Source organism: Gadus morhua, chromosome 20 (assembly GCF_902167405.1).
Source record: "Gadus morhua chromosome 20, gadMor3.0, whole genome shotgun sequence".
Taxonomy (NCBI): Eukaryota; Metazoa; Chordata; class Actinopteri; order Gadiformes; family Gadidae; genus Gadus; species Gadus morhua.
Genome location: NC_044067.1, coordinates 1,277,663 through 1,302,175, shown reverse-complemented (window position 1 = coordinate 1,302,175; position 24,513 = coordinate 1,277,663). Strand labels below are relative to the sequence as shown.

At 42.4% G+C, this 24,513-nt stretch overlaps 2 protein-coding genes across 11 annotated transcripts in view; both read left to right on the top strand.

The window, feature by feature from the left end:
• The window catches only part of LOC115533113 (glutamic acid-rich protein-like), a 148,945-nt gene extending 147,382 nt beyond the window's left edge, over window positions 1–1,563 (top strand). For all 4 annotated transcript variants that reach the window (XM_030343385.1, XM_030343383.1, XM_030343386.1 and 1 more), the window contains one exon: window positions 58–1,563. In XM_030343385.1, the coding sequence (XP_030199245.1) occupies window positions 58–160 (103 nt within the window). In that variant the 3' untranslated portion in view covers window positions 161–1,563. The remainder of the gene's footprint in view (window positions 1–57) is intronic.
• LOC115533112 (MORC family CW-type zinc finger protein 3) overlaps window positions 1–24,513 on the top strand; it is a 267,109-nt gene that overhangs the window by 235,129 nt on the left and 7,467 nt on the right. For 2 of the 7 annotated variants that reach the window (XM_030343376.1, XM_030343375.1), the window contains exons 1-8: window positions 14,459–14,715; window positions 18,681–18,753; window positions 18,994–19,126; window positions 20,595–20,821; window positions 21,401–21,551; window positions 22,811–22,958; window positions 23,325–23,453; window positions 23,682–23,801. In XM_030343376.1, the coding sequence (XP_030199236.1) occupies window positions 14,674–14,715; window positions 18,681–18,753; window positions 18,994–19,126; window positions 20,595–20,821; window positions 21,401–21,551; window positions 22,811–22,958; window positions 23,325–23,453; window positions 23,682–23,801 (1,023 nt within the window). In that variant the 5' untranslated portion in view covers window positions 14,459–14,673. Of the gene's footprint in view, window positions 1–14,458; window positions 14,716–18,680; window positions 18,754–18,993; window positions 19,127–20,594; window positions 20,822–21,400; window positions 21,552–22,810; window positions 22,959–23,324; window positions 23,454–23,681; window positions 23,802–24,513 lie in introns of those variants that run through there. The other 5 variants (XM_030343378.1, XM_030343377.1, XM_030343380.1 and 2 more) reach the window with 4 other exon arrangements.

Below are 24,513 nucleotides of genomic sequence, written 5' to 3'. Positions count from 1 at the left end.
TAAATGCATCTAATTAAAATGGCAAACAATATGTACTATTATATCTCTGTCTCACAGTCTGAAACGAGAGGTCAACAACGGATTAGATGCCTTGTGGAACAAAGTGCAAAGTCTTGGAAGAGATATTGGAACAAGTCCTCCTGGTCCTACTTCCCATTAGCACCATTAACCCACATTGGTTACTTTTATAGAGAAAGTGTATGTACATTTTATATACCGAAGTGACTATCATTGGAATCTATGTTTATTAAGCGGTTTGGGGTCTCCGCACCTATCTCACCTAACTGCTTTCCAGGTAGGTCAATAGATATAAAACAAGGTCACAACATTCGATAAACTTTACTGGGCGTTCACACCAAAAGCTATAAAGCGATCCGAGCGATAAATGCCCATTCACTTTCTATTAGACTTGAGCGATAGCTGTAAAGCTGTAAAGCGGTAAATGAGAGTTGAAAACAGCTCAACTTTATTCAAATAACTATCAGCGATTTAGTTGTTAATGACCCGACAATCAATCTGAATGTATTGAGGAGCAAGAAAGAACGTTCAAATGGTTCACACGATGAGCGATAGAAATATGTTTGACTACTTGAGTTATTCTGCGATTTTGCATCTTTTACAGCTTTTGGTCTGAGCGCACAGCTAGAGTCCCACGGGTGCCTTAGGGTTTTGGCAAAGACATTGTTTAGCTTTGATACACGAGTAGTTGGCTAGGCTCCTGGATGACCTCGGCCTGGAGGACCTAGGCTCGATTCCAGCTTTATTACCTTTTTTAATGTTTGATGTTTATATTGTAAACTTCTTTTTAATAACTCTTTCGTGTTTGATAATTTAGTGTTTTTATTGATAATAGTGGTTTAATTTCTACTGCTTGTTGTAACTACATGTGCTTTTTTATATTGTTCTGTAATTCAGGGCATTGCTGTAAGGGAGACTTGGTCAAAGACCGAATGAAAAAATAGACATATTTAGAATGATCACTTTATTAAACCAACATTTTATTGGTCTGACGGGATATAAGGTATTAACTTTGTTTTCGTTCATAAAGGACAAGGGTCATTAATTTTTTTTTGTTTTCTGTGTTGATTCTTCATTACAAAAATCAACATGTTAAGAATGTTCTTTACTTTAATATTGTAAGTGTAAGTTTGTGTGATGGATCTTTATTTAGTCCTGAAGCTTTGCCATTGGTCCTTTAATTATCAGACAAGGCAGACCTCCCGAGGCTGAATGATGCATTAGAGAGCGGGCTTTGGCTTTCATGGGTGTTCAACATCTTTGTTTATGTTTTCATTGCAATTTTATCCAATCATGTCACAAAGAATGAGAACACTAATATTAGTTGATGGTAAGGGTAGGCCATATATTTTACAATCATTTTGTAATATTTGTTTTAATTCTCTTTACATACCGACAGCAATCAATAAATCAAATGCTCTGATCAAAATAATGAAGAAATCTGGTATCCGTTGCTTTCTCCATTCTGTGATAAACCCGTCAAATCACCATGACCCGTGGCTTTACCGACTAAATAAACTATGCATCTATCAAGGAATATCATCACTTGACACTTGTGTACTCGATGCTGGCACCGTAGCTTCTGCTGCGTTATTTGGAGAGGTGAGAAGAGGGAATTCAGTGGGTTGCAATCTAAGTTCAAAATGTTCTTCTCCTGGAGGCAATGGATTTTGTATATAATCTATAGCTATTGTAATCGATATAGCTATTGTAAATTATATGCATTCATGCAAAAGCATAGCCTAAATGTTTAGACAAATACACATTTAAAAGTGAATCCTATATCATGTATATTCTTCAAATGAACAATGTGCACCTACTGTAAAACACTGGCTTTACTTTCACTTTGTTGCCATATCTACTGTTGTTCAGTAGATATGGAGTTGAGATGGAGGTTTAACATTTCTCTGAGTCTCCCCATCTACCCCCCAGTGAAGGCCTGTAGTTTGGCTTGAGCTGTAATGCCTGGTGCACTAAGATGCCGCCACACTCCACTCCTGACCTTTATTGTTACTTCGGGGGACGATAAACAAAACATACTGATTCACATTTATGAGATGCTTTGTTAAAATGTAAAATAGGGACAATAGCTTTCCTATCATCCCTGTTATGTCCAAGATAAGCATACATTTATTACAATGTAAACGTATTCAACATTTTAATTTCAATCAGTCTAAACCATTCCAGGATTGAATATCTCTCAGGCCGTGTGACCCTGAGAGGTCAAACCAGCTTTAATCTTTTTTTATGGTGTAGCCCCTTTCATTTACAACTATCATCATTCAATATTTCCCTTTGAAAATGTCTTGGAGCTGTTAAAATAATAATAATAATAATAATAATAATAGAAAAAATGGCTCGGAGCAATATAAGGAAAAATACATTTTTGAAAGGGAACTATGGAACGATGAGAAGTTGTAAATTGTAAATTTTATAGGACACATCATACACAAAGACATTCCTCCTAGGAGAAATTACGTCATTTTTTCCATTCATGTCTATGGGGTTTCGCATTACTGATATCTACAATTCAATTGCAGATCTCCAACATGTGAATGACTGATATCTGCAACTGAGATCTACAACGTCATTTTGCCTGGTCAAAACTTAATTTAAGATATTTGAAAAGGGACATGTAGATATTTTGAATTGAGGGAAATTCAACTGGAATTATGACTAGTCAGAATCAAATTGTAGATATCTCAACCTGCGTTGTGCGGCATTGGGCGCGGCGGTGTGAAAGCAGCCTCCGGCAGCGAGGCAGTTATCAGGGAGGTTGCCGCGCGGCGGTGTGAAAGCAGCTAAACTGGTTTTTAGTCCTGCCTGGAATCATTATCATTCATGACTGGCTTCAGAAACGTTTATCCCCGACCAACACCTTATCAGTGACATTTTGCTGGAGAACTTCCATGAACAGGGAAGCAATTTTAGTAAAACCAGTCAGAGTTAAAGGAATGGGAGAAAGGTTCACTTTTTAATCTGTTAAAGTGATCGTGCGCTTCTATTGGTTGCTGACATTTACCCAACATCATTTTAAAAGACTACAAAAGCATTGCAACTGCTGCCTCTCCCACTGGTTGCCTGCAGTCACTCAGTAACAACCACCACCCAAAACCCACGCTGGCCCTGTATGGACACATCTGTATTTAATGCTGATCGATATGTTACCAATGAAATCCTATAACATGCATATTCTTCAAATGAACAATTCTGAAGCACAGCAAATAAAAGAAAACTAGCCATATGTAACAAAAGGACATTTAGCATTAGAGACAATCAAACATCACTTAATATATCTTAGATGAGTTTATATGGTATAATTTAGTCTTATGAGAGGGTAATGAGGTGCAGTATGTAGAAGAGGCTAGAAAAGGGCGAAGAAAAGGGACCATAAAGTATTGTTATTGATTACCAATCATATCTAATAGTCTACTGTGCACCTGCTGTGCAACACTGATTTACTTTCAATCTGTTGTCAACATTATTTCAATAGATAAGGAGTTAAGATGGAAGTTTAACATTTCTCCCCATCTACACCCCAGTAAAGGCCTCTAGTTTGGCTCGAGCTGTGATGAATGGTTCACTAAGATGCCGCCACACTCCACTCATGACGTTTATTTTTGCATCGGAGGACGATAAACAAAACAGACTGATTTACATTTCTGAGATGATTTCTTTAAATGTAAAATAGGGACAATAGCTTTCCTGTCATCGCTGAAAGGTCCATCATCCATTTTATCTTTCCATCAGCATCCCAACTACAATTTACAGCAACAATTATGTCCAAGATATGCTTACATTTATTACAATTAAAACGTATTCAACGTTCTAATTTAAATCGGTCTAAACAATTCCAAGATTGAATATCTCTCAGACCGTGTGACTCTCAGAGGTCAAACCAGCTTAATCATTTTTTATGGTGTAGCTCCTTTCATTTACAACTTTTCATCATTCAATATTGGGGGGGGGGGGGGTTGTCTCGTGGCACTGCAGGTTTCAGTTCAGTGAGGGTTTCAGTTCGAAATAATATATCGAAAAAATATTTATTATTATTTATTTTTTTATACATTGGTCAGACCGGGACCCTATTGTTGTTAAGGGGGCCACCTTAACCATACAGTGCTGGGGGAAACACTGGATCTTGTCTGTGCAAACAAGGCACAAGAGGTCCCAACGCCCTTAAGTGAGAGTGTTGTCTGCTTTTCTGTCTGAATATTTGCCTATAGCAATTTGTTTCTTCTCATTTTTTAATGATAAACGTAAACGACAGACATTATAACCTTTTTGACAGATGTTTTTTAGTCCTTTTCCAATCCAAGGTCAGTTGTATCACGTTTGTTTTGGTTCCGCCCCTCAGGTTGTTTCCAGTTGAGACCCATTTCCATTTCTGAGTTACTTGGTTTCCATGCAACTTAGTGTGAATAGCTTTCCTATCATCGCTGAGTGGTACATCCTATATTTTATATCACATCAACATCTCAATACAATTTACAAAAACAATTAGGTCATAGATATGCTTGCATTTACTAAAATTAAATATTCAACATTCTAATTTCAATTGGTCTAAAAAATTCCAAGATTGATGGTCTGATCTCTCAGACAGTGTGACCCTCAGAGGTCAACCCAGCTTTAATCTTTTTTAATGGAGTAGCCCCTTTCATTTACATCTTTTCATCTTTCAATATTTCCCTTTGAAAATGTCTTGGAGCTATTGTATTCTGCAAAATTTAGAAAGGAATACACATTTTTGAAATGGTTGTAAAAAGAAAGTTATGTAGAACACATCATACAAGAGAATAAAGTTGGTTTGCCCCCTCTTGGTTACATGTTTTTAGGAAGATCATTTTATGTGTATTATCTTATGCTGAATGTGTACACCATGGTCACTGTACATCACGATGCTGTAGGAAGGGAACTGCAAGCATGTAATTTGATATTTTCAGTGAACAACAACTCGGCCAGCAATAGTAAACGAAGTGCCATGAATGAACAGCATGTAGACTGGCCACTATGTAAATACACTTATTAAAATCCCCTTCTGAAAGCTTCCTCAACTCAAGCTTCCTCAAATGTGAAACAAGGGGCCCCTATTTCACCAACAGGTGTGCGTGTGATAAGCCAATAATAGCCACTTCAAATTCTGCCCCGCCCTTTCCCGTGACTTATGCTGCGTTCGAGTATTCTCTGCGAACCGACTCGGATCTCGGATCTGACGCCACGCCCACATTTCAAGCGTTTTATTATTTTGCTCGGTCGTTGGAGGAAAACATGGACGCCACCCGGAAAGCTGTTGTCGCGGTAGCATTGGCAGAGGACCAGGCGCTCCAAAATAAGTAGGCTATAGGCCATAGGCAGAGATACGGACGCAGTAAGGTATTGCAGTAATACGAGTGATTGAAATTGCCATTTAAACCACCAAAGTGTTCCAAGCACAATGAAAACAGTTCATACTTCACGTCACAATGGGCGCAGCCATCTTGAATTCTGTCTCGGAATTTTGCTTGGTTACCACTGAGTTCAACCGAGATGGCGAGCTCGTCGTCCGAGGAAAAGGGGCGTGTTTGTGCGTGTCGCTAGGCAACGTCCTCGGACTTCCGAGACGGATGGGTAATAAAACGCAGCATGAGTTAGAACACAAGTGGGAGTGTCCACCTAGACGGAAGCTGGATACATCAGTTTACCAGCCTACCCAGTGGACTGTAGCAACTGGTAGCAAAATGTATATATATTTTGGTAGTCAAGGCTGGGCCCTATTGTTGTTAAGGTGGCCGCCTTAACCATACAGTGCTGGGGGAAACACTGGATCTTGTCTGTGCAAACAAGGCAAGGTCGGGATGCTGTTCAACAACACACATTTGTTTAAAGGGAAACTTCACCCATTTCCATTAAGCTTTGTATCGTTAGAAACCAACTCATATTTTTGAATGGTCTTGCATCGTTCCCTTATTTTCTTGAGAGACTGGAGAGATCCGTATCGATCTCCAACACTTCCTGTTTAAGATGATGTAATATGACGATTTTTGCGTAGAAGTAAATAGGAAGTGTAAGAGGGGAGTATTCTCGTAAGACTAGAAGCACTAGTCCCAACCCCTATAGGGGGTGGGACCCACTGACGCTACAGACCTATTAGAGCAGTGCCAGTGGGTGGGACTTCCCCAGCAGAAACTAACATCCAAAGCGTCTGAAGCTAACCAATGGCGGAAGGTACTGGATCTGACATAGAAGATGGGGATTTTGGGGAAGATCTGATGCTCGAATCAGATGTTCGTGGCTACCTCTACGAGCCGCAATATAGCAACGAGCAGCTGAAGCTGATAAACAGGAGGCGGCTGCGGCTGCTGCGGCTGCTACAGCCGAGGCAGAAGACCTGCCTGTCGCGGACGAGGAGCCCAGAATGGCTCGAGCTGGGCGGATTGGTGGGGCCTGTGCTCTCACTGTGCGCCTATGGACACAGAGGTGGAGTCCGTCTGCTGCAAAGAATTTGCGGTATCAGCTTGGTAGATGAAACAGCGAGGGAGATCTAGATCAGTGGGAGTGGCCAGCGAAGCTGTGCATGGTGGTGCATGGTGGGAGTTGTTGTCTTCAATCCACAAGCGCCAAAAAGTCACTTTCTGCCTTTCTGCCTCTCTGCCTCTCTGCCGACTACATATGGGACCCAATTTCAATACATATTCATGCCTCTACCGGTGAAATGCTCCGATCAAACATCAGACAAAGAGAGATGCGTGGGAGGGAGAACGACACGCGTACCGAAATACAGTTTCCCATTCTGTGGTGTGGAAGTGTATTTGATTCAGCTGCCATAGTGGCAGCACCGAAGGGTAAAGGTCATTTTATTTTTTGATGACATGTACATTTGTATTACCACAACCAAAAACTACCTCAAACACCAACGCCTCAAAAACATGGATGTATTATAGAACGCACACCAACTTATTATAGTCCCCCTCATCCGCAAACTGCCATTCGCTAGACTATTTTACACTTGGATTAAAAAGTGTAACTCTTCCATAAATGAATCCTGATGTTTTGGTCCGTCTTCCCACCAGTTACACCTGCTCCAAACAGGTCCCAACCCCCTTCAGTGAGAGCGTTGTCTGCTTTTTTGTCCGAATTTTTGCCTACTAGCAATTTGTTTCTTTTCATTTTTGAATGATAAACGTAAACAACAGACCTCATATAACCTTTTTGACAGATGTTGTTTAGTCCTTTCCAATCCAAGGTGAGGCGTATGACGTTTGTTTTGGTTCCGCCCCTCAGGTTGTTTCCAGTCGAGACCCATTTCCATTTCTGAGTTACTTGTTTTCCATGCAACTTAGTGTGCATAGCTTTCCTATCATCGCTGAGTGGTCCATCATCTATTACACACAACATCTCAATTACAATATACAACAACAATTAGGTCAAAGATATGCTAGCATTTATTCCACTGTATTCAACATTCAAAATTTCAATCGGTCTAAACCATTCAAAAACTCTCAAGGTCGCCTTACAGTTAAGACAAGCAAACAATTTAAAACAGACAGATATAGGGCAAAACAAAACACATTATAAAAATAAACAGTGCAACATATTCATTAAATTGGCGGGTAGGTGGAGTTAAGTGGGATAGGCCAGTCGGAACAGGTGAGTTTTGATGGAGGTTTTAAAGGTGGGGAGAGACTCTAAACTATGGGTGGATAGTGGGAGAGAGTTCCAGAGGCGAGGGGCAGAGCGGCTGAAAGCTCTGAGCCCCATCGGGGACAAGCGGGCAGGGGGAGCGGAGAGCAGTGAGGAGGAAGAGGATCGGAGAGAAAGAGAGAGAGAGAGAGTAAGGCTGGAGGACTCAGAGAGAAATGGAGGAGCGAGATTATGGAGGGCCTTTAAAGTGAGGAGAAGAATCTTAAAGTTTATGCAGTGTTGGACAGGGAGCCAGTGTAGCTGTTTGAGGGTAGGAGTGATGTGTTCGGGGGTGGGGTTCTGGTGATAATACGGGCAGCAGAGTAAGGGATCAGTTGCAGTTTACGGATAGACTTGTGGGGAAGACCAGAGAGGAGGAAGCTGCAATAGTCACTGCGGGAAGTGACGAGGGCGTGTCCGAGAGTTGCAGTGCTGTTGGGTGTGAGTGATGGACGAAGGCTGTGGATAGTGCCTAGGTGACATGTCCTGATGTCCAACATGTAAAAACTGAAAAAAGGGCCGGGGGAAGACAATGATGCAGTCCCTTGATAACCAAAACAACAGAGTGGCAAGATCCCTAACATTGTGTATGCACATGAGAAAACAGGCCTAACATGTCTAGCCCCACACAATAATCTTTTGACCAGTGGGTGGATGAAAAACGGGTTACCGTTACAGCCTGCGTGGCCAGCCGAAAAGGCTACCACATAGACTTTGATAATAAAGAAAACCAAACCTTTCTCCAGTAAGCACTGTAGGAGACGCTTCCCACTTCACAGAGAGATGGGACAACTGTCATGATCTCCCCTCTCGGTCATCTCATTCTCCCCTCTCAGTCATCTCATTCACCTTAGCTCCCAGTGTTTTTCCACCGGCCTCCTTCTCCTCACCTGCCTGCCTGCCACTCTACTCATCAGCCCAACTTTCCTCACCTGTTGCACTCAGCTGCCTCTGATCACTAATCAACCCGGTATATAGACTCCCCTCTCAGTTCTCTCAGTACCAGATTGCCCTATGTCTTCATTGCCCTATGTCTTCAGTCAGGATTCCGTTCAGCCCACAGCACTGAAACCGCCTTGCTCAGGGTGACGAATAACCTGCTGATGACAGCCGATGCAGGATCACCCTCACTCCTCATCCTCCTGGATCTGACTGCTGCATTCGACACAGTGGATCACACAATCCTCCTAGAGCGCCTCCACACCACCATTGGACTGTCAGGCTCTGCACTCAAGTGGTTCCAGTCATATCTATCTGGCAGAACTGAGTATGTCTCACTGGGAAGATGCAATTCCAGACAGCTCCCTGTCTCCTGTGGTGTTCCACAAGGGTCTGTCCTCGGCCCCATCCTCTTCATTATCTACATGCTCCCCCTCGGCTGTGTTGTCAGCAGACATGGGATGTCCTTCCACTGCTATGCCGATGACACACAGCTGTACATCAAAATTGCCCCAAGCCCCTCTGCTGCCATGTCATGTCTCACTGCCTGTCTTGGGGAGATAAAGGCATGGATGAGAAACAACTTTCTCCAGCTAAACAGCAGCAAAACCGAGGCCCTTCTTGTTGGCACTCCACACCAGGTTCAGTCATCCTCCATAACTCATCTCACTTTCGACAGTCAGGTCATACCCCTCTCCACCACAGTAACAAATCTAGGAGTTAGGTTTGACCCTCACCTCACCTTCAACGATCATATAAAGCAACTGTGCAAAATCTCCTTCTACCATCTCAAAAACATCGCCAAGCTCCGCCCCACTTTAAACCTGCCAGATGCTGAGAAGCTCGTCCACGCCTTCATCTCCTCAAGACTGGACTACTGCAATTCACTGTTCACTGGGATCACTGGCAGGAACATCCAAAAGCTGCAGTACATCCAGAACAGCGCTGCCAGGATCCTGATGAGAGTCAGGAAATACAACCATATAACCCCCATTTTACACTCACTACACTGGCTCCCTGTCTCATCCCGCGTCAACTACAAAGTCCTCCTACTCACCTACCAATGCATAAACGGTCATGCCCCTCCTTAACTGCAAGAACTCATCACTCCCCAAACATCAACCCGCCCCCTCAGATCCAATAACAGTCTGTCCCTGCAGATCCCAAACACCAGGCTACACACCATGGGCGACCGGGCCTTCGCCGCTGCAGCCCCTCGACTGTGGAACAGCCTCCCGGACCACTTAAGGGCAACACAAACACTAGCCTGTTTTAAGACTGGCCTAAAAACCTTTTTATTCATAAAGGCATTTCCTACTTTTTAAAAGTTGTATACTAGCACTCTGAGATTCTGCTAGAATGAAGAGTGCTCAACAAATAAAATGAATTATTATTATTATTATTAATAGTTTCTCCAGCGTTTTCCGGACTGATTCCCCGTTATCAACCCTGCCTGTCCCCGACCTGCCTGCTCTGTCTCGGTGATCGACTGCCTTCCACCCCCGACAACGGATCCTGCCTGCGCCCTGCCTGTCTTCTGTCTACTCCTATCTGTGAACAAAAGACATAACTGACTGTCTGCCTGCCTACATGTGCTGCATTTGGGTCCTCTCCCGATCCATTACAACAACGTGTTTTTTTTCACACCACTTTGAGAAAGCGCACCACTTCACCGCGTAGAGGGAGGAAGAAGAAGGCGCGGGGGCACTCTGGAAAGTATTGATAACCACTGCTGGCGGCCTCTGCCCTGATAGATCAACCTCTCAGAAGTAAACCAACAGCCATCCCGACTGGTGCACTGTCCCGTCCCGTGCACTTGTCTGAAAGTGCCAGCCATAACCACAGAGCTGAACGGCTCCCCGGGGCCACCAGAATGCCTATCCAATCTGATCTGCTCCAAAAAAGAAGTGTTTGTAGATGGTTCAAGACACTTTTCCCGGTCAAAATCCCAAGTTATCAGCACTGCCTCCATTCAGAATAGTACACTACAGGACACCTGTATGTAGTCTTATAGGAACATACAGAAAACTGGTCATTGAAAAAAAACAGGACTGATGACAATGATCAATTACAAGAGGTAAAGGAAAATATCTATCATTATATTGTCTGTAGTACTATAAATTGAAATACATCAAATATGAATAAAAATGCTTTATTCTATTTTTTTATCATTATCAGAATAATAAAGGTTTAGGTTGTTTATTACATGCTAATGTCATAAAAGCTCTGCATGATGAATAAGTTAAAGGTCCCATTGCATGAAAATGTCACTTTATGAGGTTTTCCAACAGTAATATGAGTTCCCCTAGCCTGCCTATGGTCCCCCAGTAGCTAGAAATGGCGTTAGGTGTAAAACGAGCACTAGCTATCCTGCTCTTGTCATGGTTTTGAATAATGTTTTTTGCGCTTTGGACTTTGGCGGCATCTAGTGGCCGTGCATGTGTTATTTAAGTATTTTCTGTTTCCTTGCTTTGCCAATTAGTCCTGTCACCTGTGTCTTGTTGCTCCGGTCACATGACCAATCAAGCCATGTATTTAAGCCCTGCTTTTGCCTATGTTCAGTGCTTAGTCTGATGTGCCACGTTCGTACTCTGACCGAAGCTAAAGTCCTTTATAGGAAATTATTATTGATCCCCTGTGTTTTGACCGCTTGCCTGCTCTCTGGTTACCCACTTGGATTTGCCCCTTTGGTATGACGTTTTGGAACTTTTGTCTCTTGATGAGGATCTACCTGTTTTTGAGTTGACCCTTTGCCTTCTCTGTTGGACTTTTTGCCCTTTTTGGATTTTGCCCTCGTTTTGGAATTTGTGATTTTCTGTGTTTTTGCCCGAAGACTTTGTTGTAATAAACAACCTTTCAGTTAACCCTCTCTGCACTTGAGTCTATTCCCCTTCCCTTTTTGTTAACTGGGTTCAGAGTAGAACTGTGGATTCGTAGATCCGGGCTCGATCCCCAATTCTGACAGCTCTGCTTTTGAAAAAACAAAGCTCAGATGCCTCGATTTGTTATTTTTCCCCGTTCATCGTCATACAGGGACATGTTACCTCCCCTCTCTGCTTTGCCCAATGAGCTACGACTGTGCGAGCGCCGTGTGTGTGTGTGTGTGTGTGTGTGTGTGTGTGTGTGTGTGTGTGTGTGTGTGTGAATACACGCACTGTGATTGTTGTACACTTCTTTGTTATTTGGATAACCGTTCTACTGTTGGTGTTATGGCACATAACACGTTGGGTTCCCTGACGGCTCGGTAATTCCACAACGAGACTCGTAGTGGGGGTTATCTCAGCCATGGTGGAGAAGGAATTGGGGGGGGAAAGGAACTTTAACACTAGCGCATGGTACCGTGGCCGCAAGCTGCTCAGGGCCACATCCCCACCTTCCACCTTGACCCGCCTCTAAAAAATGGCACGTTTGTGGAAAGCCCATTGTGGGAGTGGCTCGTAGTGGCTGTAATTCTGCACCAAGGCTGAATTTCTTGAAAATCTTCAAATACTGTATTAAGGGCCCACTTACACCCATATACAAGCATCCATAAAGTAGCATGCCATGAGACCTGTTAGGTAGCCAATGATCATCTTCTAAATACTGTATTTTTAATACTGTATTCGTTAGTCGGGCAGGTGGAAGAAAAGTCGGTTCTAGGTCTGCCTGACATTTACACAAAAACGAAATATGAAGGCCAATACAAGCCTAACGCAAGATAACCTGGACCAGGTGGCGCAAATAGATGAACTGAACTTAAAGGTATGCCTTTTGAGTTTAGTAGGTTGCTGGTGATTCGCCTTCTCTGTTGATCAGTGTTCCTGACGATAAAATACTTGAGGGTAGAAAATAATGCTGCAATGAAATGTGTCTTGAGTAGAAATGTTGACTGTCAACTGTGAAAACCATTGAGGCAGAAACCAAGATGGAGTTTCAACACGTCTTGTTAGTTGTTAGAACATAAAACACCACGGGATTCCCCAATAGGTGGAGCAGTTGGAGGGGGAGAAAGCCAGCATTTCTGAGGAGTGTCAACAGAACCAGGCAAGGTCAGTCTCTCTCAGCTTCTCGTCTACATATAAGATAATAAAATAGAGTTTACGCACGCACGAAAACTCTAGTTGTAATTAAACCCATAGCAATAATGTGGAAACACATTACATTACCAGTCGATAATGTCACACATTTCTGAGCGCATAATATAATACGATTTTGCCTCAGAGGATCAGGGTAAGGTCAGGGGGGCGTTTGCTCAAAAAAGGTTGGAAACCACTGATCTAAAAGGTGAAGCGAATCTTTAGAAAGTTCGCAAAAAAGAAAGTCGAATCAGGTGCGTTTCCATCAAGTGGTTGGAGCGGAAAACTACACACATTCCAGGGCTTGTCGTATCCATTTGATAACATGCTCTCTCATAGGTCCTGATTAACTAGTAAGTATTAAACATTCCAACTTCAATCGGCCTAGAGTATCTGTGGTATAAAGGCTGGGACAAATTTTGAATTATAAACATGTACACTTTATGTTGAAAGTATAAACCGTCGCGATTCCCATTGAAATGAATGCCGCGGTAATTATTCTTCAAAACGAGAGCTGGTAAATTGTGAAAAATGAATGTAACCAGACAACGCGGTTATATCCTATAGACCCTGAAGTATCTGTGGTATAAAGGCTGAGACGAATTCGAATTATGTACAATCCATAATGTTAGCTCTCTGGCTCATAGCTCAGCGGACTAGAATACCTCCCGTTGCCAAGTCGTAGCTACGGTCCTTCCTATTTATGTGAAAACTTTATATTTGGATTGTAAAACGCATGAAAATATAAATGAATGATCTGCATTTCTTTCCCTTGGCAAGTGACCATGGTATAAGCGGGATAATGCCCTTCGATCGTAATTAAAGGGGACTACTTTTTGAGGGAGATGAACTCAAACAGAGTATACATTTAATAAGCATGCAATACGAATAAGAAAAAGCATACTTATTTATCCCATATTATTCTTATTTATGTCTTATTAAAAGGGTTTGTGCCACCAACCGCACAACAGGACATGATCGCGGCTCTTGTCGCTCTCGTCTCTTTCTGCCAACGACATGCGCGTAGAGCGGGAGTGATGTAGAGTGACGTAGACTGATCACTACGTCACTAGTGATCAGTCTACAAGATCATATCATACAAGAGATTAAAGTTGGTTTGCCCCCTCTTGGTTACATGGTCCAACATTATTTTATGTGTATTATCTTATGCTGAATGTGTACAACATGGTCACTGTACAATCACAATACTGGAGTCAGGGAACTGCAAGCGCGTAATTTGATATTTTCACCGAACACAAACTCTGCAATCAATAGTAAACTAAATTTCAGTAAAGGTTTCGAATGAACAGCATGTAGACTGGCCACATAGAACTATACTTATTGAAATCCCCTGCTGAAAGCTTCCACCACACCTTTGACTTAGTGACAACACAAGTGGGAGTCTTTTCTGGATACATCTGTCTACCAGCCTACCCAGTGGACTGTTAAATTTACATTTGGTTTAAAAAGTGTAACTCTAGAAAACGCAATGAGTGCAGTAGGGCAAAGTGAGGATGAAAATGTTTTCGTAAAGCCACATAGTTTAACACGGATAGAAATGTTGAATGGCTCAAATCAAGTGAAGGGATTTTAACAGTCTAAATTAAGTAGGCTTTGTTAACATGCACAGAATTTAAAAGATCAATTAATGGTTGGAAACAAAGTGAAGGGTTAAACAAAAATGTGATCGAGTTTGAATACGTGTGTGTGCGTGTGCGTGCGTGCGTGCGTGCGTGCGTGTGTGTGTGTGTGTGTGTGTGTGTGTGTGTGTGTGTGTGTGTGTGTGTGTGTGTGTGTGACTGCACTCTGAGGGTTGCGATTTAACTGACCGTTTAAATTGTGTAATTTGATACAGATATTAAGCTTATGCTTATGATTTTCTATTGCGTATGGAGTCTCATGGTCTACCGTTTGACACTGGTTTCTTGTAGGGTTATGTTTTTCATTGGGCGGGTTTTAACTTTTTCCGCAATCAAGAGTTAAGTTTCGGTTTCCCAGGACCATGGCCGCGGCACAGATGGTACGCGGGGTCCCGTTGAGTACGGTAAGATTAACATATAATCTGTATCGATTGGTAGAATTCTGCCAATACTAATCTTAAAGACATCACAGGCGTGAAATCTATCAATGATCACCGCAGAATTAAAAGAAAGCGGGACGTTACGGACGTAGCGGGCAACATTGCAATTCTTCAGAGCAACCGATGTATTGTGTGGTCGATAAACAACACGTTTTAATTAGATTCAGTTCAGCATCAGAGTGCAAAATTCAGCTCTCTAATGCCACCATTTACAATAACGTTGTTTTGATTATATTGGTAGACGGAGTGTCAACAGGGCCTGTCGTTAAGTCACGCCCCACGTCTTTACCATTTCGAACTCGGACAAAACAAACTAGACTGATTTAATTTCTTCCATGATCAATCGAAAGGGACTACATTACGCTATGGAGGGTATAATCAAAACTTTACAATACATACAGAAGGTAACAAGCTTAAATTCAGTTGGTATTCTGGCCTGCCGCACAGTCTGATCCACATTACTTTTTCTTGTCCCGTTGTGGCTTGGAAAAAGGGATGAAATATACCAAGCGGCGGATTTCGCAAATTGGGGGCCCAAGGCAAAGATATGTATGGGGCCAAACTCATCCGGTCTTTAGAGGAGAACGGAGAAAAACGATGTACCGACTGAATGGTGGATAGGCAGGTAATGCTAATATACGCGGAAGTAAAGGTTGGAGATGAGAAAAAAAAACACTCCCCCTTTTAACCCTGCATACACTTCTTTACTCCAAAATGCAGATGAAAAGCAGAGAACACACAAAGTGTAGCACTTCACAAACTAATAGTCACGATAGAACCAAAAAGAGAATAAGGTCTCTGATAACACCTGTCTTTGCCAAAATGCCAGGAAAACCAGCACTGTTTATTATTATTTTTAAGATCAAATCAATATTAATATAACAAGCAGTGGTGTAGTCTATTTTATTGTAGTGGGTATACTGTGATGATTCCCTCCAAGCCTTGTACTACCCGTCCCACCGGTACGTGTACGTGTGTGGCGCTCATGGGGTGTCGCACCACACTCACCAACGCAGGGGTCTACAACCCGCTGATTTTTAGTATAACGATTATCAACAATCATGGAAAGCTGAGTAGGTTTATCAGTTTTAATAACAGTATAAACAAATAGAACACAAAAATGAAAAGTTGTCCTTTGAATGTCTATAGTAGCAATAGCACATGCTAAACAAGGACAAAATCTACTCAAAATAATTTAATGAACTGTTTACAACCATGGCTAACCATTGCATGAGAAGGAGATGACAGGAGACTAATGTTTCACTCTTTCAATTGCTCTAATTTGAGCTCGTACTGTTGTTACCTAACATACCATACAGTAATTGAATTGTGTAAAAGTGTGAAATTACTGCACCTTAAAAATGACCATGAATTAGCTATACTCTCATTTGCATAGTGATTAACATTATGAATTTCAATTGTGCATACCAACTGTATGTTGGCTGACATTTAGCTAACTTTTTTTCCCTCCACTCTAACCAAGTTTTTTTAAATTCCCTAGCCTGACACCCAGTCTGAAAGGCTGGCCAGGGGGTTCTCATCTAAAAGTAACAAGGAGATATAAAGTGGGATTAAAACATTGTCTTCTGTTGACTACTTATTATGTGGTTTACACATTAATATGGGAGGACTGGACACACACACACGCACGCGCGCGCGCGGACGCACGCACACACACACGAGCAGGAGGGGCTCGGCCCGCCAACTAACGTGCAGAGATGCAGGGGCAGCTTCGCGCTTCGTAACAGAGACAGGGCAGAGCGCGAGCGCGCAGGGGGAATTTTATGAATGGTGAATGTAGGAGATAACTTCCCCTGCTTAAAGTATTTTATTGCAGTGATACCCAACCGGTATTTGCGAAAAATAAACACAGAAGTGAAAGATCTGTCACAAGACGATTGATACGTATCCGTGCACATTTTTAAGTGGGTATACGCAAATCCTGGTGCGTTCCTAGTGGGTATACGGCGTATACCTGCGTATCACGTAGACTACACCACTGATAACAAGCAAGACCAGTAGTTAGGGAAAACCCCTACAAACAGTCACATACTTATCAAATATTGCCATGATGAATAATTGACTTTGTATGTGTGGGTCAGGTTGCAATTGGCATTGCATTTGAGATTGACATTTCAATCATTCTACAAACAAACCCATGTTCAAGATACAGGATATTGTAAGTGAATTGACATTACAGTGAGAGTAGGGATGGACATGATTAATCGACTATCGACTAATTGATCATTAAGAATTTCGTTGATAACGTAAATCTTTCATCGATAAAAGTGCAAAAAAACGCCAAAGACGTTGATGTTGCATAGCAACCGGACACGCTGGGGTTGATATGTTACCGGACTACTTGCGGAGTGCTAAGAAAGACGTGAATCACTTTCCTTGACAGCGGTCCAGTTCGGTGTGCATAAAAGTACAGACGGACCAATTGCGAACCACTGCAACTGCTGATGCCTTCTCTCTAAGTTAAAAAGTAGTGGCACCCACCCCAAACCATTCGGAACAAGTGTATACATCTCGATTATAGCGGACTACACCACCTCTTCTATTCTGCATGGAATTCTATTCCGATCAGAGAATTGTATTCCGATTAGCCGCGTTTACACAGACACTTCTCATCCGATTAGATTTATAATCGAATATATCTATTCCTATCATGCAATCCGAACGTACTGTATATATGGCATTTACAAAATTGGCAAGCGTACGTCCGTATGTCTCTCGCGCATTCCTGTGTGTTCCGATTGAGGCGTATGTATGATGTGTGTGTGTGATTGCAGTGACTTGGGTGGATTTGCAGCTGAAGTGGTCGCAGTCCGTCGAATTCTGCGACCCCATTCTGCGATCTTCACAGAGTTCACAAGGAGCAGGTCGCAATCCACGATGGGTCACAATCCATGATAGCGGACCGTCGAATTCTGCGACCCCGTTGTAAATGCGAGTGGGGTCTGCCACAATTGTTAATACAAGTTGTGTAATATATTCTGCGTGTGTGTGTGTACGTGGGTGTATGTGTAGTGTTTCATTTAGTGTATAGCATTGTCATCGACATGGTCCTTCATTCCTGACTGCAATCACCGCGTAATAACGTTGTTAGTTTTGAATACATGTGAATTCAGTCTCGTATTCCAGTAACGTATTCATTCAACGTTATGTATTCCTAGCTTTTATACTAGCAAAATTACTAAAAAGCACTACTAGTGCTATACCATATATTATTATATATTCTATATCAACTTATTTTTCAACATGTACAACTAATTTCAGCTACAGTTCTTACAACAACTCTAACTTTCCATTAATTGAAGGGAAATCATTGTTGCTGTGGTAAGCGATCGAGTTCAGTTGTAGCAGTCATCGACGACTTCACTTTCACGGGTGAGGGTAAACGTTTCCATGGTAGCAGCGAGCTCCACCAATCAAAGACGTTACGTGTTACACTTTAGGATTGTGGTTAGTGTAGTAGTAGTAGTAGTAGGCGGGGGTTTCAAAAGACATCGCGAATAAAACGTGTTTTTCCAAAATAATTAATTACGTCTTTGACTTCTGGCTTCTACAGGAGCACATAGCATCGTTTCACAATATAACAGGGTGTGGTAAATACTTTGGATGGTTACGACATTATGGCTTTATCAAAACCTCTATGGAGAAAATTAATGGGATTACTTCTGGAACCACACTGTTGCGCTCTATTGCTGTTGAAAATATATCTGACTCAAGCAGAAAACATGTTCAAGGCTGAGTGAATGTATTAAAGTTGTATTCACGTCAGGTAATTTCCTTCTAATGAAACAGGAACATAATGTTAACTTGCTAACTACCGTTAAGATGAGTCGACACATGCAAATTGAATTCAAAATTGATGCAAACTATGCCATTTTTTTTGTAATCACTTATTGGCTTTCCTATTTCAGCTTTGTCCAAAGTTTCTCCACACCAACTCTACCAGCCACACCGGGCCCTTCAGTGCTATTGCTGAACTCATAGGTGAGTCCTCCTATAACTATTGGTTTATGTGGAAGCATACATTAATTGGGAGTTTGGTTTTTAGAAGTGTGCTTTAAGTCTCCTGGGAACCGGAAATTCACTTGACATCTAACAGATGCGAAAAAAAGTTAACAGACCTTCACAAATGCAGAATAAAAAATGTATTAACCTAATAACAATATAGCAGTGAAAATTAATTTGAAGTGTTTTTTGTGATATTTTCCTTAATTCCTTCTGAAGACAACGCATACGACCCTGATGTCAATGCCAAACAGATATGGATTGATAAAACCCAGATCAAAGACATGGAGTGTCTCACCTTCATGGATAACGGAAACGGACTTAGCTCTGACATGATGCATATGATGCTCAGGTGATAGTCAATTTTTTACAATATTGATGATTGTAGGAGTGGGGAGGCTGGGTGAGGCTGCACACCTGTTTCACATTGTAATCAGTGTGCACAGCTTAAACCGGCCAGCTCCACACACACTCAGGAGATCTTCTTCATGGCAGCGGAGTACCCTTGCCATGTTCATTAACACAACTTTAACAATAAACCGTCTGGAGCCTAATGCTGCGTTCCAGGGACACTTTTCAGCCCGTAAGTTACGACTTAAAGTCACGACTCACGACGTGGTAGCGTTCCAGGCAAGTCAAGACAACAAAACCTTCGGCGTGTCTGTGGGCTATACTACGAACCACGATTAGCGGTTTAGCGAGGTATGTTGCGTTCAAAGCCAGGGTATGCTTTGACAGGAAAGTGGCTCTGTTTTAGCGTCACTGTATCACCACCATGGTGACTCATGCTGCCAACCTAACCTGGCCTGGAGCAGTTGGGTAAAAGCACCGCCTACTGACCAATCAATTAACTTGAAAACAAAGTTATCTGATCCGCCATTGTTGTTTGTGTGTGTGACGTCAAAAGCTGTAACTGGGAGTACAGCGATCTGGTACGAGTTCACGGGTAGTGAGTTACGGGTTCGACTGCCGTTCCAGGTCGCTTTCATGGGTAGAAGGTTGTGAAAACACGAGTTACGGGTTGCCTGGAACGCACCATAATGTCCAGTGTTCAAAGGCTACACGCCACCTAGATGGCTGCCACACTCGATCTAGGTGACTTCTCTGGGCTCCAGATAGTGTATGTGTGGAGATGACTGGTTATCCTGTGCACACTGATTGCTCAATATAACAGCCGGTTTGCAGCCTTTCCCCCTGATTAGGGTGCTTAAAGGGGACCTATTATGCTTTTTCGACTTTTATGACCTATAAACGTTGTTATAATGATTGATATCATGTTTAACCATACTAAAGTGTCAAATAATGACGTACATACATTTCGACGTATTCCCTGCTGACTGGGGTGGCTGTGCAGAGCGCTAAACACTCGGGACAACGTTTGCGATTCACTTGTTCACATTTCCGGGAAATCATCTACGTAGGGGCACTCCTGCCGCGCCCCCATATGCCTGGTCAAATCTGCCCGCGCGCGCGCTTCAAGGAAGGTAACCAATCACAACGGAGTTGGGTTGGCAGGAGGGGGGCGAGGGGGCGGAAAAGGATGAAACCGAGCGTTGACAGAGAATTCTGAAAGCCAGATGAGAGGAAGAGTTTCCTGAAAATCTACATCGCTTTTTTGTGTATGGTTAAACATGACTATCAATCATTATAACAACGTTTATAGGTCATAAAAGTCTAAAAAGCATAATAGGTCCACTTTAAAGACATCATCCACACACTACCACAATGATTATTTAGAATCACAAAATCAGGGATTTCAGTTTATTCATTACCGTGTCATGAGTTTAGTGATTAATGCATGAACATATTTTCCCTTATAGCTTTGGATACAGCGACAAAAAAGCTGTTAACGGCAAACATCCCATTGGAATGTATGGCAATGGTTTCAAGTCTGGCTCAATGCGTCTGGGCCAGGATGCCATCGTTCTATCAATATCAAAGAATGACCTGTGTGTTGGCATGCTGTCACAGACTTACCTGAAGAAGATTGGAGCCAAGCAGATCACTGTGCCCATCATAAGCATTAAGAAACCGGAAGCAAAACACTATATCCTTTTGAGCATGTCGAATGGGTTGACACTGTGTTCCTTGTCATTGCTGTAGTGTCTTTTTGATCAGTTATCATGAGGTAAATGACGGTGGATATGTTAATAAAGCCACATTTGGTTCTTTGGCTAGGGCCTTTTTAAGGGGATATTCTTTTTTTTTTTTTTTTAGATGTTTTTTGGGGGGTTTAAAGGGGTGATATTATGCAATCACAAGTGTGAGTTTCCACCTAGACATAAGCTGGAAAGATCAGTCTACCTGCCTACCCAGTAGACTGTAGAAAATGTTGCTTATCCATCATACATCTAGGTGGTCACTCCCACTAAAGGACAGGAAAGGCCGATTTTTTTTAACTGCTTGTAATGGCTAAACATACTGAAACCTGGTGGCATAATATCACAAAATTATTTTATTTTTTTCTGCATATATAATAACGTTGTGCACCAATATAGATAGAGCTAGTGAAGTAGCTAAACCTTACCCTGCACTGACTTTATTTATATAGATAGATGGACAGATGGATAGATAGAACTATCTATCAGTAAAGCCTTGTAAGAACTTCCTTGACCCGAGTGACTACTCAGTGTGATGGAGGAGCACCTGGCGAGTCTGAGGGACATCCTGGACCACTCACCCTTCAACACTGAGGAAGAGCTGCTCACTGAGCTCCGAGCTATCGAGTCATCCTGCTCCAGCACCGGGACCCGGATCATCATCTGGAACCTCCGCAGGTCTGGGTTCATCCCCATGGTTACCAGGCTCTACGCCCACAGAACACGGCCCTGTCAGGACGTTAAACAGCCTATGGTCGGGACGGCTACAAAATGATGTTTAAGAATGTTTGAGGCCAAAAAAAAGTTCTTGAGTCCTATAATGAGAGCGGAGCAAAGTATACAGCCTGCATACATTACAATTATATAATATGGCCTCTTTATCCACACAAACTTCTCATTGATTTTGTATGAAAATATCTCATATACATGCAAATTATATTAGGTAAGATAGGCTGAATTTATAACTACTATTAATTAATATCAATTAATTATAGTGGGTTCTCGCAGCAACCCATGTGGTCAGACCATTTTGAATTAATGCAGTGACCACAACTCTGCCAAACGTCCACAAACGGGTGAGCACTGGTAGATGTGCAGGAGGGCCCTGGTTCAAATCAAACTGCTACCAAACATTTTGTCAGAGATGTCTTGAATACACTTAGCCACCATTTGTCTTAGAGGCATTGTTGAATTTTTGATGATATAGGATTCAATGTCTGTCGCCACACGCCACCTAGGTGGCCTTTACGGGCCCCCTCCCGGACACGGGTTGTTGTAGATGGTGAGAACAGGTATATTGTTGGTAGTATAGTTTATTATTCTAACCAGTTTATAGTCTTAATGATTCAGAGCAGGGAAACATGCAGCCATTTTTGTTTGATGGCTGGTTTAACCCGGTCGCATTGATTGTAAAGTACACAAAGCGATGTGCAGCCTCACCCAGCCCCATAGTATAATCAGTCCGACTCGGGCCTGGTGAAGCTGCTTAAACCAGCCGTCAACACCACACTCCAGTTCACTTCCGTTAAACCTGCTCTTATGGCATGTCAATGACATTTTGTACTTATGCTCAACTTTTGTGCAAAGTATGGAAGACTCCTCCCGTATGCTCTCTTCTGCCCCTGCTTGTGGATACCTGCATGTGGGAGAGAGTGGAGCGGCAATGCTAAGCAATGTTGCGCAGGAGGTCCACTGTTTGACTCTGACCTCAATCAAACATATTGTGAGACACGGTGATGTCACCTATGATGTTTGCATCAGGCAATGCTCACCACGCTCTCCATTCCATAGGACCCCACGGTCGTTGCTTTCAACAATATGGATTTTTATTGAATATTGATACATATTTAGATTATTAAAGACTATTGCAAATATATTTAACCTTGGTTCATCTATTTCTTTCTGCAATCTTTATTAATTTCATATTTTCATTATAGGACGACTGCAGGGAATATGGAGTTTGATTTCACCACAGACCGCTATGATATCCGCGTTCCCTCTGATGTCCTTGAATCAACGACTGAATCAAACCAAAGACCAGGGCGACAAGACTATTCAGTCCCTGAGAGTGAATACTCGTTGCGTGTAAGTATTAGCGACCTCAGCTGGCCGCATGGTACACATGAACACCCTGTAGCTCTGGGGGAAGACCCACATACCGAACGTAGAGTAAGGGATCAGACCTTCATGATGCAATATTAATCAATGAAGATAGTAAAACAGTTCAACACAATGTAAGTTGTGCTCAATGTTGCTCAAATTTTTGAACTATTCAGACAAGGGGAAGAGAAAACTAGATGTGTGCAATTGTAAAATGCTATGTACTTAATCATTTACAGATAAGACATGTTTTTATGTCTGTGGTTTGGTTTGGTTGCTGTTGTGTTAGGGATATGCATACTTGTATCTATGAAGGGTTGAATTCATTTTTGTATCTATACTAAACCATAGGAATACTGCAGCGTCCTCTACATGAAGCCTCGTATGCAGATCATCATTCGAGGACAGAAGGTGAGGACTCAGTTCATCTCTAAGAGCCTGGCCCACATCGCAAGAGAAAACTACAAGCCTTTTTATGTCGTATCCTTTACGTCCACAAACGTTCATGGTTTTTCTTGCAGCAGAAGAAATAATTCCTTCTCTGCCTTTATCCCAGTAACGGTGGAATGCTATGAACTGGAGTTGATTCCCTGACGCTACACTGTGTAGCAGTCCACCGTAGTTTTTTTATGCAAGAAATGTTTTTAATTCTATGGAGAATCTACATCAGTTCTTCTGGTCCAGATTGTTCCTTAAGTCCCGTTCAAGAAACAAAAAATCCCCATCACCTTTGGGTACAACACGAAGAACAAGGAGCATTATGGCCTCATGATGTACCACAAGAACCGACTCATTAAGGCCTATCATCGTGTCGGCTGTCAGCTAAACGTGAGTATGTGTTTGTATGCAATAATTAGTGTGGTTGCCACACACAAGCAAGCCACACTATTGTTATCATGCGTCTTTCTATTTTTTGAGGTATGAATTCTAGAGTTGGGAATCACAGGGTACCTCACGATACTATACGCAATGCATGGCCCGTGATACCGATAATATTGCGATACAGAGATTCATATTGAAAAATGTATATATTGTTAGACGAAACGATGCTGTAGTACACATTCCAGGCCCATAAGGGGCGCTGCTTCTGCTACAGAAATCCAGAAGAAAAATAAATAAGAAGAAGAGGCGAGCATGCGCATAAACGCTGCCTCCCGAACCACCAAGAACACAAACAAACAGCTCTTCTACGATGGCGAACGCGAAGAAGGTAGAGTTATTTGTCTGGTCTGACCATGAGTGCGAGATGCTGTTGCATTTATAATTCGGTCGCGGATTCGCAATAAATAATGGCTTAGCAACCCAACAAGGGACATGATCTGATGCAGAACGATCACAAGCCTGTAGTCCGCCATCATCTTTGTTGTTGTGAGTTCTGAGACCCCGCGGGCTTAACAGTCATTGGCTAGAGGGTCGAGGGGTGTGGCGATGACGTCATGGTTTACGGTTTCAGTCGGTTTCAGGCGTCCACACGAATCCAAAACGAAACCGGGTAGATTTGAAACCACCTCAGAGGGCGGTTTCAGAAGTTTACGGTTTC